We start from the raw sequence: 18727 nt of genomic DNA on the forward strand, positions 1-18727 counted from the left end.
TTTGCAAGTTGTCTTTGTATTGCAAGTTGCTTATCTCTCTAAAACATGGACCTCGCGCTTTCATTGTAAAAAATTACAATTTGATCGCATTAAATTGCAAATGTATTCTAATTTTGCATCGGTATTCTTGAGCACATATCGTCACCTTCCGGCCAAAATATCACAAGCGCCATGCGACGTTTCAAAATTTCCGCCGCCATTCCATTTTTTTACAGAGAAGTCGTTCAACGAAGCTGTCCGAAAATTTCACTGAATTTTTTTGTGCTGCCGATGAAATTCAGTGAAATTTTCAAACAGATTCAACCAATTTCTCTGTAAAAAAATAAAAAGCCGACGGAAATTGTTAAACGTCGCATGGCGCTTGTGATACTTTGGCTGGAGGGTGCCGATATCATGTTGGATACACATGTTCTGACGACGCGACATTTCCTCGCCCTCCTGACATAAGGGCGTAACTACACTCTGCATTGAACCATGTCATCCATACAACTCAATGCTTTTCCGGTCCCATCTCAATGTGTAGTTACGCCCTTTTGTCAGCCAAGCGACGACTGGTACGTATAAGTTTTCGACGTCCATCTCTCAACTTGAATGATGAAACACATATTCAGTCCGCACTGAGACGCTCTCATGAACGTAGCTACTATTTTCCGAGCTTCACCATTGATGTACCTTCTACTCCTATTTTGACTACGATTCTGAGTCGGATTACGTTTCTGTCTCGGATTACGATTCTGATTCCGATAACGATTTTGTTTCTGACTTCGATTACGATTTTGATTCTGAATCCGATTACGGTTTTGATTCTGAATCCGATTACGATATTGATTCTGATTCCGAGGTGGATTCCTTCCGTACCCGTTGGGTCGTTGCTGGTTCTGCGGCCTCGGCCCCTGTGGCCTCGGCCCCTGCGGCCCCTGCGGCCGGCGTTGCGCCCCTCTCCCACCGCGTGGAGGACCACCAAACGGCATCATGAACGGCGGCGGAGGTGGTGGAGGCCATGGCATGCCCATTGGTCCGAACATCGGTGGTCCTGACATCCAAGGCATGAAAGGAGGAGGGCCTGGAGGAGGAAACGGAATCATCCGAGTCACCAGAGATTGGGTTGGGTCCTCGTTTACGGAACTCGGCTCACCAGAAGATTCCGATGGATCTTTATCCTCGCTGACTTCGGATCTGCGGTTGAAACATAAAGGGACTATCATAAAGATGTATCTTTATCCTTTGAATCGGGAAGAATGGCTTGATAGTCTGTCAAGTTGGGTAAAAAACTCCGATTTAAAATGTCAACGGGAAGATTGCCCATGTTCTTTGGAGAGTTATTAATATTAATGAACTTAATTAATAATTAAAGTTGATAGGTAACATTTTTAAAATTTAAAAAGATCTTGTCAATAAAAATTTAAATTTCTTTTAAAAACTAGGATTAGGTACTCTATTATTTAGAATAATTGTAATTAAAGTATAGTAAAAGAAAATCTTCAAACTTACAAAATTTGGCGGTAGTTAATAAAACAATAACTAAAATAATAAATTTAGAAAATCATAATACTTCCTATCTTCTTATATATAAAGTAAAGGTCAGTTTTGACCGTTTTCCCGAAATGGGGGTCATACCGTTTGTCTGATCTTCCCTAAAATTTGTGTACAGATCTTCTCCAGTTTGGTGAGTAACACTGGCTATTATTTCAATTTTCTCCCTGTCGTGATTCCGGGACTTTTTAGTCAAAAAATGGTGAAATTGGAGAGAGGAATGGGCCCACGGAAAGCTTGCCCTTGTTCTTTGAAGAGTTATTATAATATTGTTTTTTACTAAAGTAATGAATTTAGAAAATCATAATACTTCCTGTTTTATAATATTATTAACTACAGAGAGAATTATTGGAATATTAATAAACATATTTCGAATACATGGAAATGTTTTTTTTAAAATCATCGATTATATTGAAGTTATAAAAAGTGTAACGTTCAAAAGAGAGAGGGGGTCCGAACTTAAGTTACGGGTGCGTTACAAGGGGGAGTCCAGGAATATCTTGTCACTCTGGAATCGGCCAATTTTTTTTTGTTTTTTTTTTTTTATTTAAGATGAAAAGTCAAAAAGAGGTAACCGATATTCATTCAAAATACATCGCAAATCCTAATGTGAGATCGATCGTGGATCGAGCAGAGCGCTACTTACTTTCACTTTGGGCTATAGGTTGTAAATTATCTAACAGTTACGTTTTAGGGAAGGGGAGGGTTAAAATACTGTGCTTTCTAGAGTTTTATTTTTTACAAACGACCCCAGGACAGTTTAATTTATTTTCTTTACCGTTAAAGGCGTGAAATTGCAAAATAATCCTCAAAGATTATGCTTAGTATAGGACGGATTAGAATTAAAATTTTGTCTAGAATCTAAGTTGTTCGAAATGCGAACTTCAGACTGTCATAGCTTTGATTTAGTTTTAACATTTTAGGCATTTTTTGTGCGAAAATGTTGTTTGATTTGGGACTCAAGTTTAAGTTTTGATGTTCCTTTTGTATGGAGACGACTATAAAAATATACCATTTATTTACTTTACGACTAAGATGTAAGAGTGCAGACAGAGGTAATAAGAATTAGCAAGCGTGTGCCGAAGATTTTAAAGCATTGTGAGGAAGAGTGCAGAGGGTGCTAATAAATATGTATTTGGTGATAAAAAAAAGATACTTCTTTATGATGGCGCCTTCATGAGTCAATAGCAGATGCCCAACGCATAAGGGAGGAACGAATAGAACGGTGCCGGTTTTTTCGGGAAATTTGTCAACATTTTCTTGCCGGAATTTTGACTAGTTTCCAATTTTGAAGGTGACCTCTTTCCATTCCCTTCTCAAGTAAGATGATCTCTTACGTTGGCCACGAAGATCGAAGGCATGGATGATACAGCTGCTGCCTGAAATGATACTAGTGCTAGAAATCCGTGAGAATATCGCAATTTTAAAACTTACGAGGCAGAAAGTCTGAAAGACAGCACCAATCCTGACTTAGGTGGCATGGTAAAATCTCCAGGAAACAGTTGCGTCTTAGTCAGATCCCTGGAAAGAGGTAAAAATAAAAATGCATGTTAAGTTTTTTTGAGAATAAAAACAATGAATTATGAAAAGAAAAAATAAAAGAATTATGTGACCAGGAAACAGAGTGGTAAAAGAGTATAAGAGGAGAATCGGGCTGGCTGAACATTCTACAGCAAAATGAAATCAAAAGCGTTCACATACAGAGGAAATTACGAGTGTGTTTGTACTGCATGCTAAAAACAAAAGAAAAAATTAGAAGGAAACAAACTACAGGCCATAAAATACTTTTTTTTTTGATAACACCGCCGTGTTACAGAGCAGTAACGACCTTTTTAAGATCAAGTTTTCTTTAAAGTTCGACTTATCTATTTTATGAGCTGAAATAATTAAGTAATAATTACGTACCGAGGCATGTTTACACTCTTCACCTCGATGTCAACCAGTTTGGCTCTTCTTGCAACAGGAATATTGTTAAGAAGATTGATTGGTTTGCTCTGCGATTGGCTCAAATTTACGATGACAAGGCACATTGCTTTTCCATGAACTCTGAAAAAAAAGAAAATTCATATTAACTTCCAACGCAATTTTACCTGGAACGGAGCGGCGCGGCGGTCGGCATGAAACGCATAGCGCCTACAAGACTGCAAGAATACTTCACGCATCGCGCCAAACAGTGTGGCCAGCAGCGGTCAGCGTGAAACGCATAGCGCCTACAAGACTGCATGAATACTTCACGCATTGCTCTAACACAGTGCGGTTGGTGCGGCGGCGGCGGAAGGTAAAATTATTAACCACATTTATGTTTGTTCTTTCATAATTTGTTCGTTCTTTTTTTTAAATGGAAGGCCTTGTCCAAACAGGGATGGTTTTACGGAACTGAACTTTTGTCAGTGTTGACAGGGCTTTCACAAAAAATGTGCCCAGCACAAGTAAACGCGTCTTGTACGGCCCTCCTCCACCGGCACGTTCACTTGATGGTAATTATAGGTAATTATAGATCGTATTCAACAGATCACACAGGTGAGATTATATTGATATAGATTGATTCAATATGTAGGTTACTCAAAAGTCAATATAGAAAGAAATCTGAGGTTGTGGGTCTTATGTGATCGAATTTTTATTCTCTCGAGTACCAAATGGCAATGAAAAGTGAAATTGTCAGGAATTTTCTCATTTTCAGCTTTTCCAAAGTAAATCCTAAAATTTTTGTTTGAGGTTGTGTTCTATTGTTTTGAACCAAACGACATCGAACCACTGTCGAATACGATCTATTGTTGTTTCAAAACGAATGAGAAGAGGGCGGAAAAATACAGGCGGCCCATGGGCGGCAATTAGGTAAATCTGGCCCTGTTGGTCTATATTTATAATACTTATTATAATCTACCTGACAAAAGCGAAAACATATTCATCAAGCACGTAAGTGGAGACTTTCCCTTTGCGGAGAGCAAGATTCAGTTTCTTCAACTCCACCAATTTCTTAAAGTTCCTTAAGTGAGTTGTCTCGCCTGATTTTCTGGGAGTTTTGTTTTGCGTTGCAACGTTCACTCGGTAGTAGTCGGGATGCACCGGAAGCCACGGTGAATCATTTGTGGTGAATCCTGCAAATGAATCAAATTTATTATCTTTGAAAGCTTCGAATACCGGGAAAAAGTGACAGCTTTGAATATCAATAAGGAGTATCTAGAATAAAATAAAGTTTGTGATTTACGAAGTCTGCAGGTGGATTCACACATTGCTTTCCCGGTCCAGAGAATGCACCCTTAGTTACCTAATTCGAAATAGTGTGAGTTAGTTTCACGACTATAAAATTAAAATGCATGGGACAAGGGGCCCGCGGCTTGCTCCAAGTCACCGCTACAGGGTCAATCGGCACTTCGTAGCAATTAAACTTGGGTATGATTTGAAAATTTCAGTTGCCGGTCGTCAGAAAAGCACAATAACTCAGGACTGGCATGATAGATTTTTAAGAATATGTTGCTAAGAAAGGCCAACTTGAGGAGTTAGATAGCTTTTTAATCGCCGAAGTCATTTTCAAAACATCGGATTGTTTAAGGTCAAAAGGCCTTTATTGAGAGACCATGATCATGCCATTTTTTTTTATAAAAATGTTCATCAATTTTTGTTTGAGCGGAAGGAGAATCTGCTATAAACGTTCCTGAATTAAGAAAAGACTTTCCGGGTATGCAATTTGATAAGGGCCATAAACTGATAAAAATATAGCTGTTCTTGTGTTACTTTTGGCTAATATAGGAAGTGAAACACAAACCAACACAAAACAGTGTCAAACAATAGATAGTGTTCCCAACTTGTTCGCCAAAGCAACGATGAGCACTAGATGGGTTTATACACTTTCACATATACCCATTACCCACACTCCTTTCTCATTGACATAGGGAAATGGAAAAAACAACTTATCGCTGAGCCCTAACATTTTAGATCAAATGGAGCCAACTAAAGGTAGCAGTGCTGAGTCCTACAATCTGCAAGGCTGGACCTTAAAGCTGGAGGGCTGGACCCTAAAGTTGTAGGACACAGCACTACTGCCTTTGGTTGGTTCCAATTTAACCTAACATGTTGGGCTCAGCGCTAAGTTGTTTTTTTCCGTAAATGAAAAGGGGATGTAAGGAGTGAAAGGGGGGGGGGGCGTACCTGCATTTTTCTCATTGGACCACTGGAAGGGGGTTCTGTGGGGTGTGCGGTAATCTTCTTGCAGTATCTTCGTGAGTCCGGATTTGTCCATGTTCCAGTAGCTATCCATGCCGATTTCGTCTCCATAATAGACAGTTGAAGAGCCTGGTAGCAAAATGTTGAGCATGTTCACGATGTCCACAGCAGTGTCACTTCCCACTCGAGACGGAATCCGTACCATATCGTGATTTCCAGACTAAAAGAACGTATGTGTATGATGAAAGTATTAAGAAGAAAGCCATTTTCGCACCTTAAACTTTTTCTAAGATAAATAATTTTTTTTCTAAGTCGTTATACATTTTTTTTCATGGTCTGCGGGAGAAATATATTTCTAAAAATAATGGCAAATGGTCGATTTCTGAGGGAAAATCTCAAGTCTACGAGGAAGAGAAGATGGCACCGCACAAACCTCCCTAGTTATACCTTTTAACCAAAAGTGTTTTCAGTTTAATGACTTTCTTAGACAGTAAATACTCATATAGAAGATTTCAAAATGCCACCTATATTTTTATGCAATCCATAGACAACTGTCTATAGACTTGTGGAGACATCTGTTGAAACATTTGGAAATCTAATTTATAAGTTGAAGAAGCTTCATAAAAAAAAAGCTAGCTAAAGAAATTACAAGATTTGATATCTTGAAATTATAAGACCTGCTAATTTTTGATGATTTTCTTACGTGTTTTGTCCGAGGAACCTCACTTCATTTCAAGTTTGAAATGTGCATGTGTTTTTCCCCCTTGAGGACCTATAGATGGCCCTTTTCCAAAATTATTATCGCATAAAAGAAGAAATTCTAGATATAGACGGAAGGACAGGTAAGGAAATCATCAAAAATTAAAAATTAACAACTTGTAATCTTCATTAAAAATAACTTTTTCCAACCTCCTGAAACTAAGGTAACTTTCAGTATCATTTTTTGATAGGTATATGCATTTTTAATAATTTTAAAAGTATTGACCATGGCATAACAAAGGGTTTTCTCTAAACGGTCACGTAGAAAACGTTCATACATCATGATTTTAAAACAATTGTTTAAAGTGTCTGTTTTCGAAAAAAAAATATTATTTCTCCCTCATATATAAAAATGACAAAATCATGATCCTCTGCATGTTATGAGTATGTTGTCCAATAGATTAAAAATGTTTCAACAAAACGTTTTCTCACTCAAACTTCTCTTTCAATGAATCCTTCTCTATTCTCTCACTCTCTATCTCTCCCTCTCCCTCTCTCTGTCTCAATATTCTCAAGAAGCACGAATTGCAATACGTTGCAATTGCATGGTAAAATTATTGATATCGTGCCAGCTTGCTGTGCATGTTGTCTGTTCACCGATTGAAGGGGCTACTCTCCTCTTATTGAAGTTCATTGCGATAAAATTGATGTATGTTAGAATATTATTATTTGCCTTGCTACTTGTCTGCCAATTCCCTCGTGGAACTCATGTTACCGATCGCTTAGTTTAGCATTTCTTGACCAAATAGTGTAGCTGCTTCTGGTACAAAAACGGCAACTTTATTACAGTATTTGCAAAACTATTTCAATATTTTCGATGCATTGTGCTATTTGGGTTGATGACGCTCAAAGACTTACCACCCAGTTAGGCATTTGACTCAATGTCAAACTTCCTAAATATCCAGCAACGGTGTCATTTAACCCATGAGCGTTCGTGTCTTGTCTCAAGTGAGTGAGGAGCAGGAAATTGAAAGGTATATGAGCTCCTGGGGATCCAGACGTTCCATAATATTTAAATACCATGTCAGGCTTGCCGTTGGCTTCGGTCATCAGCAACCTGGAATTTTACATGATAAGAATCATACTTACATGGTGGAAAATTTGAGGTACGTAAAGACATACCGTCCGCGTACTGGACTTAGAGGCCGAAAGTTCCGGGTGTAGCATCCAGAGCAATTAAAGCTACGGCTCCAGCACCCGGGACTCCTGGTCTCTGAGCCCGGAATGGACGGTATATGTCTATAAAGACCGTAACTTTTTTCCTGGTGCTTAAACACAAAGTGATAAATTAACAAAAACTGAGTCGTATCAAAAACTCTAACTTTCAAATTCCCTGATTTTAACAAAAATGACAAATAAATTTACATTTTCAAAGTTTATAATCTCGTATTAATAATCAAACAAAGTGATAAACTTAGACAGGTTCAGAATAAACGAAAACTAATCACTCATCCTTCCAGTGTTACCCATATTTTTTTCTGTCAATGAAGTTAAGACAAAAATAAGTCGAAAATTACATACATGGTGATTATATATATACCAATAAGATCCCTCCATACACCTTGCGTCTTTTTTGTCTATAGCTTTGTCTATCAATTTCAATAATCGGCCCGCAGATTTGTCAATTACACGACGAATCTTAGTCAGATTTCGTAAGCAACCAAAGTCACAGGCTCGCTTATTCTTCCTTGTGCTAGATTATCTGATCAGTTGAAATTCTAAACCCTTATTGGTAACTGATCAATAGATCAACGAGGTAGATCAATAGATCAATAGATCAAAATACTGAAACCAAAGAAAAGAGAACTCACACATCGACATTATTTTTTTCACCATATTCGTCCAGGAAAGCTCGGATATCCTCTATTAGATCATAAGATTCCGCCTGAGACTGGGTATGTTGTCCATAGTAAGACTCTTCTCTCATATTCTCGTCCTCAAACATGTACGATACAGCACCCACTCTAAAACCTTTCACTCCTTTTCCAAGCCAAAAGTGGAACAAATCCTGGAAAGTCAAACATTCAGTTAAAAATCTCGAAGCGAGATCTGCTGAGCATTTCACTCTGGAGCCTATTTTGCTTCCAAAGAATCGGAGCACAGTGAAACGAACTAAAAGAAAAGGTTGGACATTACGTGTTTGGTTAATATTTCAAATTTTAATTTTAATTTCGTCACAAATTCAATTTTACAGGGTGTTTCTGAAAGAAAATTTCACGAAAAAATCAATGGGACCACTCTTAAAATTTTTTGTCTCATATTTTCGAAAATGTAAGCTTCCAAAGTTTCGTGATTTCGTCCGACTCCTTCTATTGACTCGGATCAGTGTGCGGAGAGGCACAGGTGGAAAACGGAATCTTCTCTTTCTGCGAAGTCAAGTCCACTCATGCTCCTTTTCCGATCTACTCTCTCCATATTACTTGAGTTTTGGGCTCTAAAGTGACATGAACATCAGATTTATCTCTAAAGTTTCTGAAAAGTATAAGAAAATTGATCAATTGTTTCGCTAAATTAATAAGGAAAAAGACAAAAATTCAATCTTATAATAATCGACAACTTGAAAATAACACTTAATCTTTGCTTAAGATGAGTATAGTTTTTCAAATTCATTGACAAAAAATTGCAGTTTAAAAACCCCTGCAGTTAGTGCATAGGCAATACACACAACAACTGAATGCAGTTAAAATAATTTTTGCGTTAATCGCAATTATCTATTGAAAACGGCGTTGCATAGCTTAAAATTGTGTCATTGATACTTAAGCACATTAGAACATTTTGAGGTCTGCAGTTCAATATACGTATCTTTTCAACATAAAAGCTATCACAAACTTAATCAGTAATGTTGAAGGCACGGATTCAACTGATTATATTGTGTCTTGATGTTCTAAATGAGCACATAAAATAATTTAACTACTCGCAGCTCATTCTGCAAGGTATTAGAGTTTTCCGTCGAATTTTCAACATTCAATTTTTTAACCCATCTCGACGAAGATTCCTCCCCGAAATTTTTTCTTCCATGGACACTCAGATTCATTTCTAGAGCAGTATGTTCCTCTTTTACAAGTTTTTGCAACACGAGTTTAATGCTTAACCTACTTGGGATTTTTTTTTTTTCAAAATAAGTCTAACTACAGCGCACCGTAAACTCCCTGATGACGTCAGAATTACGAAGATTCAGATCGGGTTGCTCTTTGTGATAAGCATGGTAGTAAAATTGTTTCCTGTCCTCGTTCCATTCCCACGACGATGTGCCTCCAAACATTGGGGATGTTTTCTAAAAAAGAAGAAGAAAGAGAAATACATAAGAAAGATTTTACCTATGTATTAAAGTAATTTGATGTTGAGTTTCTTACATATTGAACATAAATAAATAAAATAGTAATGAGCCTGTTAAATCATATATTTATCTTGATGGCTGTTTTTTCCAACTTCATTTGGTCAATAGCTTATTGCGCCTTTGACAAAAGCATGTTATTCAAGCTCCAAGTGAACACAATGTGCATATACAACAATTTGAAGGCGCCAAATTTCAAATTGACTTCAGATAGTAATACTCTAATCTGAATCCGATTGTGATCCATTAAGGACGCTGCTTATTGGTTTTCGGAAGGTAAAAATTAATATCGATTTTGAAGAGAGTTCTAAAACGAGTAATTAACTAATGACCATGACGACTGAACGAATTCGAAACGCATTTGAAACGTACATTTCCAGTAGAGATGCTCATTTTTCCTGCGTACGTTTCCATTTTTGATGAGTTTTTTCTGAGCCTTGGAGCACGCTGATGACATATGTATGCCGTCGTTTTCTGCTATTTACTCTTAAAATATATTTTTAATTAAATTATAGAATAATGTAGTAATTTGATCCTATTGTTTAATTTTGAATTCTCACGCAAATTTCATAGATCTTATACCAGTTAGTAGCAAAAGTAACGATTCATTGAGTGAAGTCAAATTAATTACTAGTTAACTTATTTTCAGATGAGGATATATGAAAGCTCATTGTTTGGAGTAGTGGAGACACAAAAAGATACTCACCCATTCATTTGGAGGGACTGGTTTTCCGCCAACATACCCTTTTGGATCCTTCCAGATGTAGTAATCTTTGTAAACACCCTCTTTCTTGACAGATTTTTTGAACCACTCGTGCTGATCGCTAGTATGATTTAAAATAAAGTCGATGATTATCTCAATTCCTGAAAGCAATCATATAAAACTTAAACGTGAATTACCCGACTTTCGAAAAACTCAATGTAAGGTGTTGAATTATTTTTTCCACTGAACACCCATTTAAATTTGTAAGTTTTATATACCAAAAGTCTTAGGAAATGTGGTCAAATTTACTCAGGAGAAAAACATTTGATGAATAATTTGTCGTTAAAGAGGCACAATCATATTTTAAACCATGAATTCAAGGCGTGCTATTTTCAGAAATATTTCCGAGCCACGCTAGAGGGAGGACTGCTCAAACTCCTAAAAAACCTTTTATTACGCTATTAAAAGTAGCACTTTGTCTAAAAAATTGACAATTTTATCACCTTACATAGTTTTCCTCGCCCTTTAGATCCACTTTTGTAGTTTCTAAATTTTGAACTCTACCGAATTTCCTCTTTTAACAGCTTGATTTTAGGGGGAAAATCAGTTCCTAATGATTGGCATTCATCCTAAACTGCAATAAAGACTTAACCGATCAATCTATTCTAAACTATTCCAATATTTTAGTTCCTACAAAAAGAAGCCTTCATAACGCTTCAGGGATGGATTACACTTAAAAATATGTGGGTTGAGTGTAATATGATCATGAAAATCACCAACAGACTCTATAGTAAGGAATACCATTACTCCAGTCACATTCACCAATAGTATGGTAGCTGCCACTCGTCTGATCATTACCTTTACCCAACGGTATCACTGTATCAAAAATCATGTAGATTCATTTGAGAATTTAAACCTCTGGTAAATTTGACATCCTTTTTTTAACGTATATCCAATTTTTAATTTTGCAGTGTTATTCACAACAATTCTAAGAATGATATTAACCCTTTTCGCATCAGATGAACGCCGCTCCGTCCGATAAATGATACTTTTTTTACACAGCACTTTACTTCTCACGTCTCTGATAGCAATTAAAAATGAAGCTTTTTCCCTAACACGTCAGATCCATTTTTGCAAATGCTTCTCCATGCTAACGCAGACAAACAAAATATCAATGGAACAATGCGTACAAAAACCATTTTTCCATTAAAATTCATTTTTTCGGATTTCGAATAGCGCAATCAAGTTCGCCCTTGATGAAAATAGAGTGCGACCGGTTCGTTTGTCCGACTTTTTTCGTTTTTTTTTTTACTTTGCTAAAATGAAAAAAAGGAGGAAAAACAGGGGGGGGGGGATTGGAAGGAAAAATTCCTCAATAATATAGCCTTGAACACGACGCAATATCTAACTTACCGTATTTTTTGCGAAGGGTTTTCAACATGTTTTCAAAATCCGCCATCGTCCCATACTTGGTTTCGATGTTCCTGAAATCGCTGACATCGTAACCATTGTCAACCCCTGGTGATTTATAGAATGGGCTCAGCCAAACTGCCTCGATGCCTAAGCCAGCTAGGTAATCGCCTTTTTCTTCAATACCTGTCAGAGTACACAAGAGATAGGGTAGAAAAACGTAAGTCACTAAAATGAAAAGTTAGGGGACATTGAATGTCTGTTATGTCTGACATGCATGTTGGTTCAGAACATAATTCTGGATCAGGTATACTTTTAGCTCTAAAGCAAGTCTCAGATTTTGAACGGGTCAAATGGTTTGAGAAAAAAGTTGATTTCACTGATACTGAGATCACTTCGCGTTGCCGCATCGCGTGTATTATTGGCTCAAAGTTTGATTAAGTGGTTTGCGAGAAAATTAAACTTTTTGTGAGGAACTCCAAATGCAACGCGTTTTCACCTTTCGACATGTCATGAATGGAATGATTTAAGAGATGATTGCAATCAGATTGCGAGGTTTAGGATTCCCCGCTGCTTGCCGGTGCTTGTTTCCCCTTTAAACAAATCAGGGGAAATAAACATAAGGCACCCTGTCAATAATTGACAGGTATAACTATCACACTGGTTTTTTTAAAAATAAGATTTCCTAATAATGTGCTACTAAAAAAATGGTTTATCGTCAGAGGGTGTGATCGCATGATTCCACTGCGGAAGAGGAAAACTAAATCAGTTTATAAAAGTCATACCATCTGACATTATGCCAACCAGTCGTCGCATAAAAATCTAATTCTCTTGCTCCGATTGATGAGAATTATCGAAGCAATATTTTGAATTGAAAGTAAAATTATACGAATGAAGGAGGATTCAATCAGTTCGTTTCGAGTGTCCTATTTGAAGTAGAGATTGAGACATTTTGGCGCAACTGCCTCAGTGAGACATTTTTTTTAAAAAGTGGGCACGAGGGATGGGCATATATTGCTCCCTCATGAGGCTAATTTGGTATTGTTGTTGTATTTGCCGTGTTTTGCGTGAAATTTGTATCGAATATGATTGAATATCAAAGTACGTGGGAAGAAAATGTATGTACAAGAGTATGTACAAGAAAAGGGATCTAAGTCAAAATAGGCAACATTTTTGGAAAATTGATTAAAGGCAAAACATCAGATTTTGAGATTTCGATGAAGTAGTCCATGATTGTATCATTGGAGTGCGTGAAGTTGCTAATATATTTGACCATTTTGTGACGTGGACGTGGAAAATTATTATTTTAAATATAACTGGTCTTCGTGGGTCCATTTTTGGAAATGCAAATTTCAAACCACCATAAGCATGGTTAGAATTCAGATTGTTTGATGTTTTTGATAGAAATATTATTTTAAAGGACTTCTCGATGCCTTAGAGTTGGTAACACGCGATTTAATTTTTGAGAACTCAGAACCCATTTTCTAGGGACTAATTCCGCAAAAAGAGTTTATTCCGCCCTTCACAATGTACACGAAGGTAGAAGAATTGTTGATCCTTTTTCTAGTCGTAGTTACAATATTATTATTGTGGCAACAGTGATTCTGGTCCCGGTAACTATGTGTCATTGAAATCGTAACCGAAATATTAGTGCTAACAATAAAGAAGACAGTTCATTAAATTCGTAACGCAATAAGGGAAGGAGATATGGAGCAGAGCGTTACGCCATTTTGTTTTCACTTGTTAATTGACGGGGACGTACGTCACATACAAGAACGAGCCTCTCGGAATGGTCGGACATGAGGTTTTTGACCGCTTTTGCTGATTATTTTGTCGCATTATATATTTTAAGATGTGTTTCTTAAAGGGAATTCCACAAGTTTACCCATGAAACCACTTCTAAATGTCTGCCTTTTGTATTAACAAAGATCAAAATCAGCGAACATTGTAACGCAATGTCTGAAGGTAGTTGCACTAAATATATTGGAGTTTGGATTGTAGCCGAGTGCTAGAAATAATGCAAAAATGTTTTAAAAAAACACTTACATTTTATTAACAATTTTATACCGAAGCTTTTCGAAGCGAACGCTTCATCGTCAGGGTCACAAAAACAATATCACAAAGGCCATAGTTTAACAGAGATAATATCAGCTTTTAACGTTTTCACATAATGTTCGACTTTTCCATTGACTCACTCTTCTGTGTGAGGTCACTCCACCAGTGGCGTGGCGTGAATTGCGATATATCGATTGTTATGCCATGTAAACCTATGGAAAAGGATCGATAAACAGGGTGCTCGCAGCGAACACCTTAATAATCGATTGTTTACCATAGGCTTAAATGGCATAACAATCGATATATCGCAATTCACGCCACGCCACTGCACCCCACCGAACTTCTTTTGAGTTTCACAACAGTGCGGCACCTTCCCTTACAACACGAAACCTTCCTTATTACTGGAAAAACACGTACCTCGTAAGTCGCCGATGCCATCCCCGTTGTAGTCGTAGAAGGACGGAGTGTAGATCTGATAGATGACCGCGTTTTCCCACCATTTCCCAGCCAGGGCACCGGAGGCCAGCGCCAGCAACACCACCGCCGCTAAACCACGGCAAACCATCGCGCACTTGCTTCGACGATTGGTTGCTTTTTGTCAACCACAGACTATTTAACCCACGCCCGATTCACTTTTCCCAGAAATTTTTTTCGCCTAATTTTCAGCCTTCTTTTTGCTGCCGTTGCGTTACCGCTGTCGCGTCACGTAAAAGGTTGTCAGATTCGGATTGTTCGGCTCGGCCTCCATCATGGATTCAGAGACTTTTAGACTTTGTCAGTTTTGACGAAAACACCACGCACGTGGCGTTTTCTGCGAAGTGAATCCACCAATTTGCCCCAGAAAAAATCGTCTATGCGCACATAACAGCAGTGGGCAAGAAGCACCCAAAGGTCGTTCTGAAATAACGTCATGCATCATTAGAGCGAGGGGAAATTTAGACATGCGAGACAAACCTCTTTTATAGACTGATTTCATGACTATGTCGTTCGATGTAATATCGAACTCTTGGTTCAAACCAACACAAACTACATAGCCTCATGTACGAATTCTCCATGAGTTGATTGTGTTAATTTATTAAATTTTAGTCAATAACCAGTCATAAAGCAATTAAAGACTCATTAAACACGATGTCAAGCTTTCGATTGTAAGAAACGCTTGGACGCATTTAACCACTAGCTGCGATAGGATTGCGCGAATGCACCCTTTTTTACCTTTTTGGAGATGCATAGGATTGCACGAATGTTCTGGTACTGAAAACTCACATGTTTGCGCGAATATTCAATATTCGACGAGGATGCGTGAATCTGGTAACCCTGACAGTTTGCAGTATGGATAAATACATTGCAGAAGACTGCTTATTCCCTCCTCACTTACGGGAATGTCTCTCTTCGATGAACAGCCCTTGCACGAAGACCCAGAGAGATTTCATAGACATTTAAAAACTGAACTAGGGGCCTGTGGCCGCAACGCAGCCACGAGCCACTGAAAAAACTACATGTTTAAAATCGTAGAACAACCATGATCCGACTTTCTGAATCGTTACAATGAGGATATATATTTTTTCTTTAATTATGGTAAAAACTGGAGCAGAAAGTCAAGAATGATAACACGCAGTCCTACAGCATCTAAAGCATTCCTGCAGTCTTGTAGACGCTAATAGGCGTTTTACGCCAACTGACCGACTGCGCTGCGTTTGGTGCGATGCGAGAAGTATTCATGCAGTCTTGTAGGCGCTAATATGGGCTTTGCGCTGGCCGCGCTGTTTGGCGCAATGCGCGAGGTATTCCTACAGTCTTGCAGGCGCTAATATACATTTAACGCCAGCCTTACTGTGTTTGGCGTCTTTATTCGAACTCGCGTTAGAATAATCGCGACATCGAATATTGGAGCTTAGAAGGCACATGCTCTGTTTCGACGCCGTGGGAGCATTCCAACGTTGCCTCGTTTCTCCCAATTAAAATTTTTTTCCGGGAAAAGTTAGGAAATTGCTTTTTACCCACGACCATTATTCAATCTTTTCACTTCATTTATCATTAGGAGGTAAGCCATCGATGATTTGTCAACAAACTAACTTAAATTAACGTTAAAATAAAAATGCGTTTATTTTCCAACTGTTCTCTGTTTTGCCAAACTTCCACCTTAAATTGACTTTATTTTAAATGCGCGCATTCTAGCAGCAGATATTAAGGTTTCTTTTCGTGCAATCCTCATTATATTTTCTTAGACCTTCAGCACAATCCTGGATTACCGTTACCACTGAGGCGCAAAAGGCGCGAATCAGAAACAAGTTTCTGTGTTTGTTTACATTTGAACCAAGGGTTCAATAAATCAATCTATTGAGGGTAAGAGCAGGAGAGGGGACTTGACACGGGGAAAAAGTGGTTCGGAGGAGGAGATCAGTACAATTATAGTTTTGCGAGATCCTCGTTCTATCACATGAATCTCCCGGTAATCTAATATTATAATATTACTAGTCGTGATTAGCTCGCTTTGCGAGCTGACACGTCTAGCCGGGGAGTGCCCCTGGACCCCAGTTCTACGCTTTGCGACGAACTTGCGACTCGCTCCGCGAGCCGCCACCGCCCCGCACAGTTTTTAACATTGATGAGGAGACAACACCTATGTCTTAATCTTCTTTTTCACCAAGTTTTACAGAAATTGATGTTCTAGGAGTCCGGACCGCGTTTTCGTGCGGGGCCGCCATCTTGGATTTGGAGATGTTTAAATCTGACCAAAATTGCGAGTTTTCCGTCGAAATACACCTCCTAATACCGAATTTCACAAAATTCGATGGATCGGAGAGATAACAATTCCGACTACGTTCGCCATTTTTGATTTTTGAATTTTGAAAATCGGACCTTAAATTCTAATTTCCCGTCGAAATATACCCCCTAATACCAAATTTCACAAAAATCGATCGATATCAGGAAGCGATATAGCATTTTAGGCCACGGCCGCCATCTTGGATTTGGAAATTTTGAAAATCTGACCAAAAATTCGAGTTTCTCGTCGAAAAATACCTGTGGATACCGAGTTTCACGAAAATCGATCAAACAGGAGCCGACTTAGCATTTTAGGCCAGGACCGCCATCTTGGATTTTGAGGTTTTGAAAATTCGACCAAAAATTCGAGATCCCCGGAGAAAAATACCCCCACTTACCAATTTCCACAAACATTCGTCGAAAAATACCTCCTAAAACCTTAAATTTCGTCTATAAGGCAGTGACGTCACGCAACAGGATTGAACCTGTTCGGCGCGATGCGCGTAAACAACCGCGTATCTCCAATGTAATACTACATGGAGAAATAACTTTTCGCTCTTGCGGGAATCCGAGGCAGCGGATTTGAATGGGAATAATTTTTAATCAACTCCTCATTACAATACCTAAGCGTGTACCAATTTTAAAGGAAATCGCTTCGGCCAATTTTTATCTAGGGGGGGGGGGGGGCATAGTGAGTGGGAACAGCAGCTTTATATAGAGTAATATCTCCACTGTTAAAAATCCCGGTGCGAAATTCTCGCTTACTCAGTTCTCAGTTGCTATTTGGATACCTGTCACTCTGAATGCATGGAGGATCCGGCGCGAATATCACGCTTCGGCGACAGTGAAACTCCAAGAGGCAAACGTAAAACGGAACTACCACATTATGGACTTGGACTCGAGTTACGGTGGTGACAGACGAGTGCGCTACCACTTTGCCATTCGGCGCCCGTGTTTAAAGATGCTGAATTCACGCTACTTGAGGGAGCTCAACTAATTCATCGTTGATGATATTCACACTCTGATATATTCACTCAGAGTGTGGCGCGATATTTGCGCTGAATTTTTTTTTTCACGCCGGCTATTCACTCAGAGTAGTGATTTTCATGATTTTTAATTTTGCATAGCTTGCGCGTCAGGATTTTAAGTTATATATGTGAATCTTTCTGTTCCGTTCCGAAGTGTTCCTGGGTACCCAACGATTTCTGTAAACGGTTGCAGTATAGCAAAAACACTCCTGGTAGTTGGCTATGGTTTTGATCATGTCAGCTTTTTTGCCTATACTTTGGATTGAAGGCGAATGACGCTTTTTAGTCAATGCGTGGCTGGTCCACTATCGACAGTGAAGTTACAAGACGATGTATCTCGATTGCCAACGTTGTAGACTTCCTGTCATACTTTATTTTATAGATGGAAAACCATACTCAACGTCAAAACTTCCGTGATTTTCTTTCTCTGTGTGAAGAAAAATCTGGGAAAATTTCAAGAAATGATATTGGTTTATTCTCCCTCACAAAAATAAAATGGGAGCGGAGATTTTTAAACACCGCAAACGAGATACGTGGTCTGGTAATTTCACCATCGTTATATACTTCTTTGCAGCAGGTAAATTTAAGAAGCAGAACTTGTGTCTGTACCGCAGATATGTAAACCTGGCTGCTAAAATTTAATTTTAGCGTTTTTCACTGACGCTATACGTATCATAATAGCTCACATAATATCACACTGGAAAAGTCGAAGGTAATGAGACTTTTCAAATCATTTTCATTACGAATCATGTGAAATGAAATAGGCCACCCGAACGTCAGTTAGCGTGTCTAAATACTAGTGATTAAACGCACTTAGAGACCGCAGATCATTTCCGCGGAAACATCTGGACAATGAAAGCATTTCCAGTTAAATTTTTTGCGCCGTCACCAAATAGGTAAAAGCTTTGATTGTTCCCGCATGAGAGCACCTGATGACAGGTCTAAGAATTATCTAGAGCTGTTAAAATAATGACGATT

General features: G+C 38.4%; 1 protein-coding gene across 1 annotated transcript in view; it reads right to left on the reverse strand.

Annotated features, from left to right (window-relative positions):
* Positions 1-18727, reverse strand: part of LOC109033525 (uncharacterized) — a 31617-nt gene that overhangs the window by 2884 nt on the left and 10006 nt on the right. The window contains 11 exon segments of the mRNA XM_072299061.1: positions 859-1176; positions 2968-3054; positions 3439-3579; positions 4418-4631; positions 5683-5917; positions 7315-7513; positions 8268-8464; positions 9596-9730; positions 10497-10654; positions 11907-12089; positions 14376-14553. Of these exon segments, the coding sequence (XP_072155162.1) occupies positions 859-1176; positions 2968-3054; positions 3439-3579; positions 4418-4631; positions 5683-5917; positions 7315-7513; positions 8268-8464; positions 9596-9730; positions 10497-10654; positions 11907-12089; positions 14376-14553 (2045 nt within the window).

This window comes from Bemisia tabaci, chromosome 4, assembly GCF_918797505.1.
Source record: "Bemisia tabaci chromosome 4, PGI_BMITA_v3".
NCBI classification, from domain to species: Eukaryota; Metazoa; Arthropoda; class Insecta; order Hemiptera; family Aleyrodidae; genus Bemisia; species Bemisia tabaci.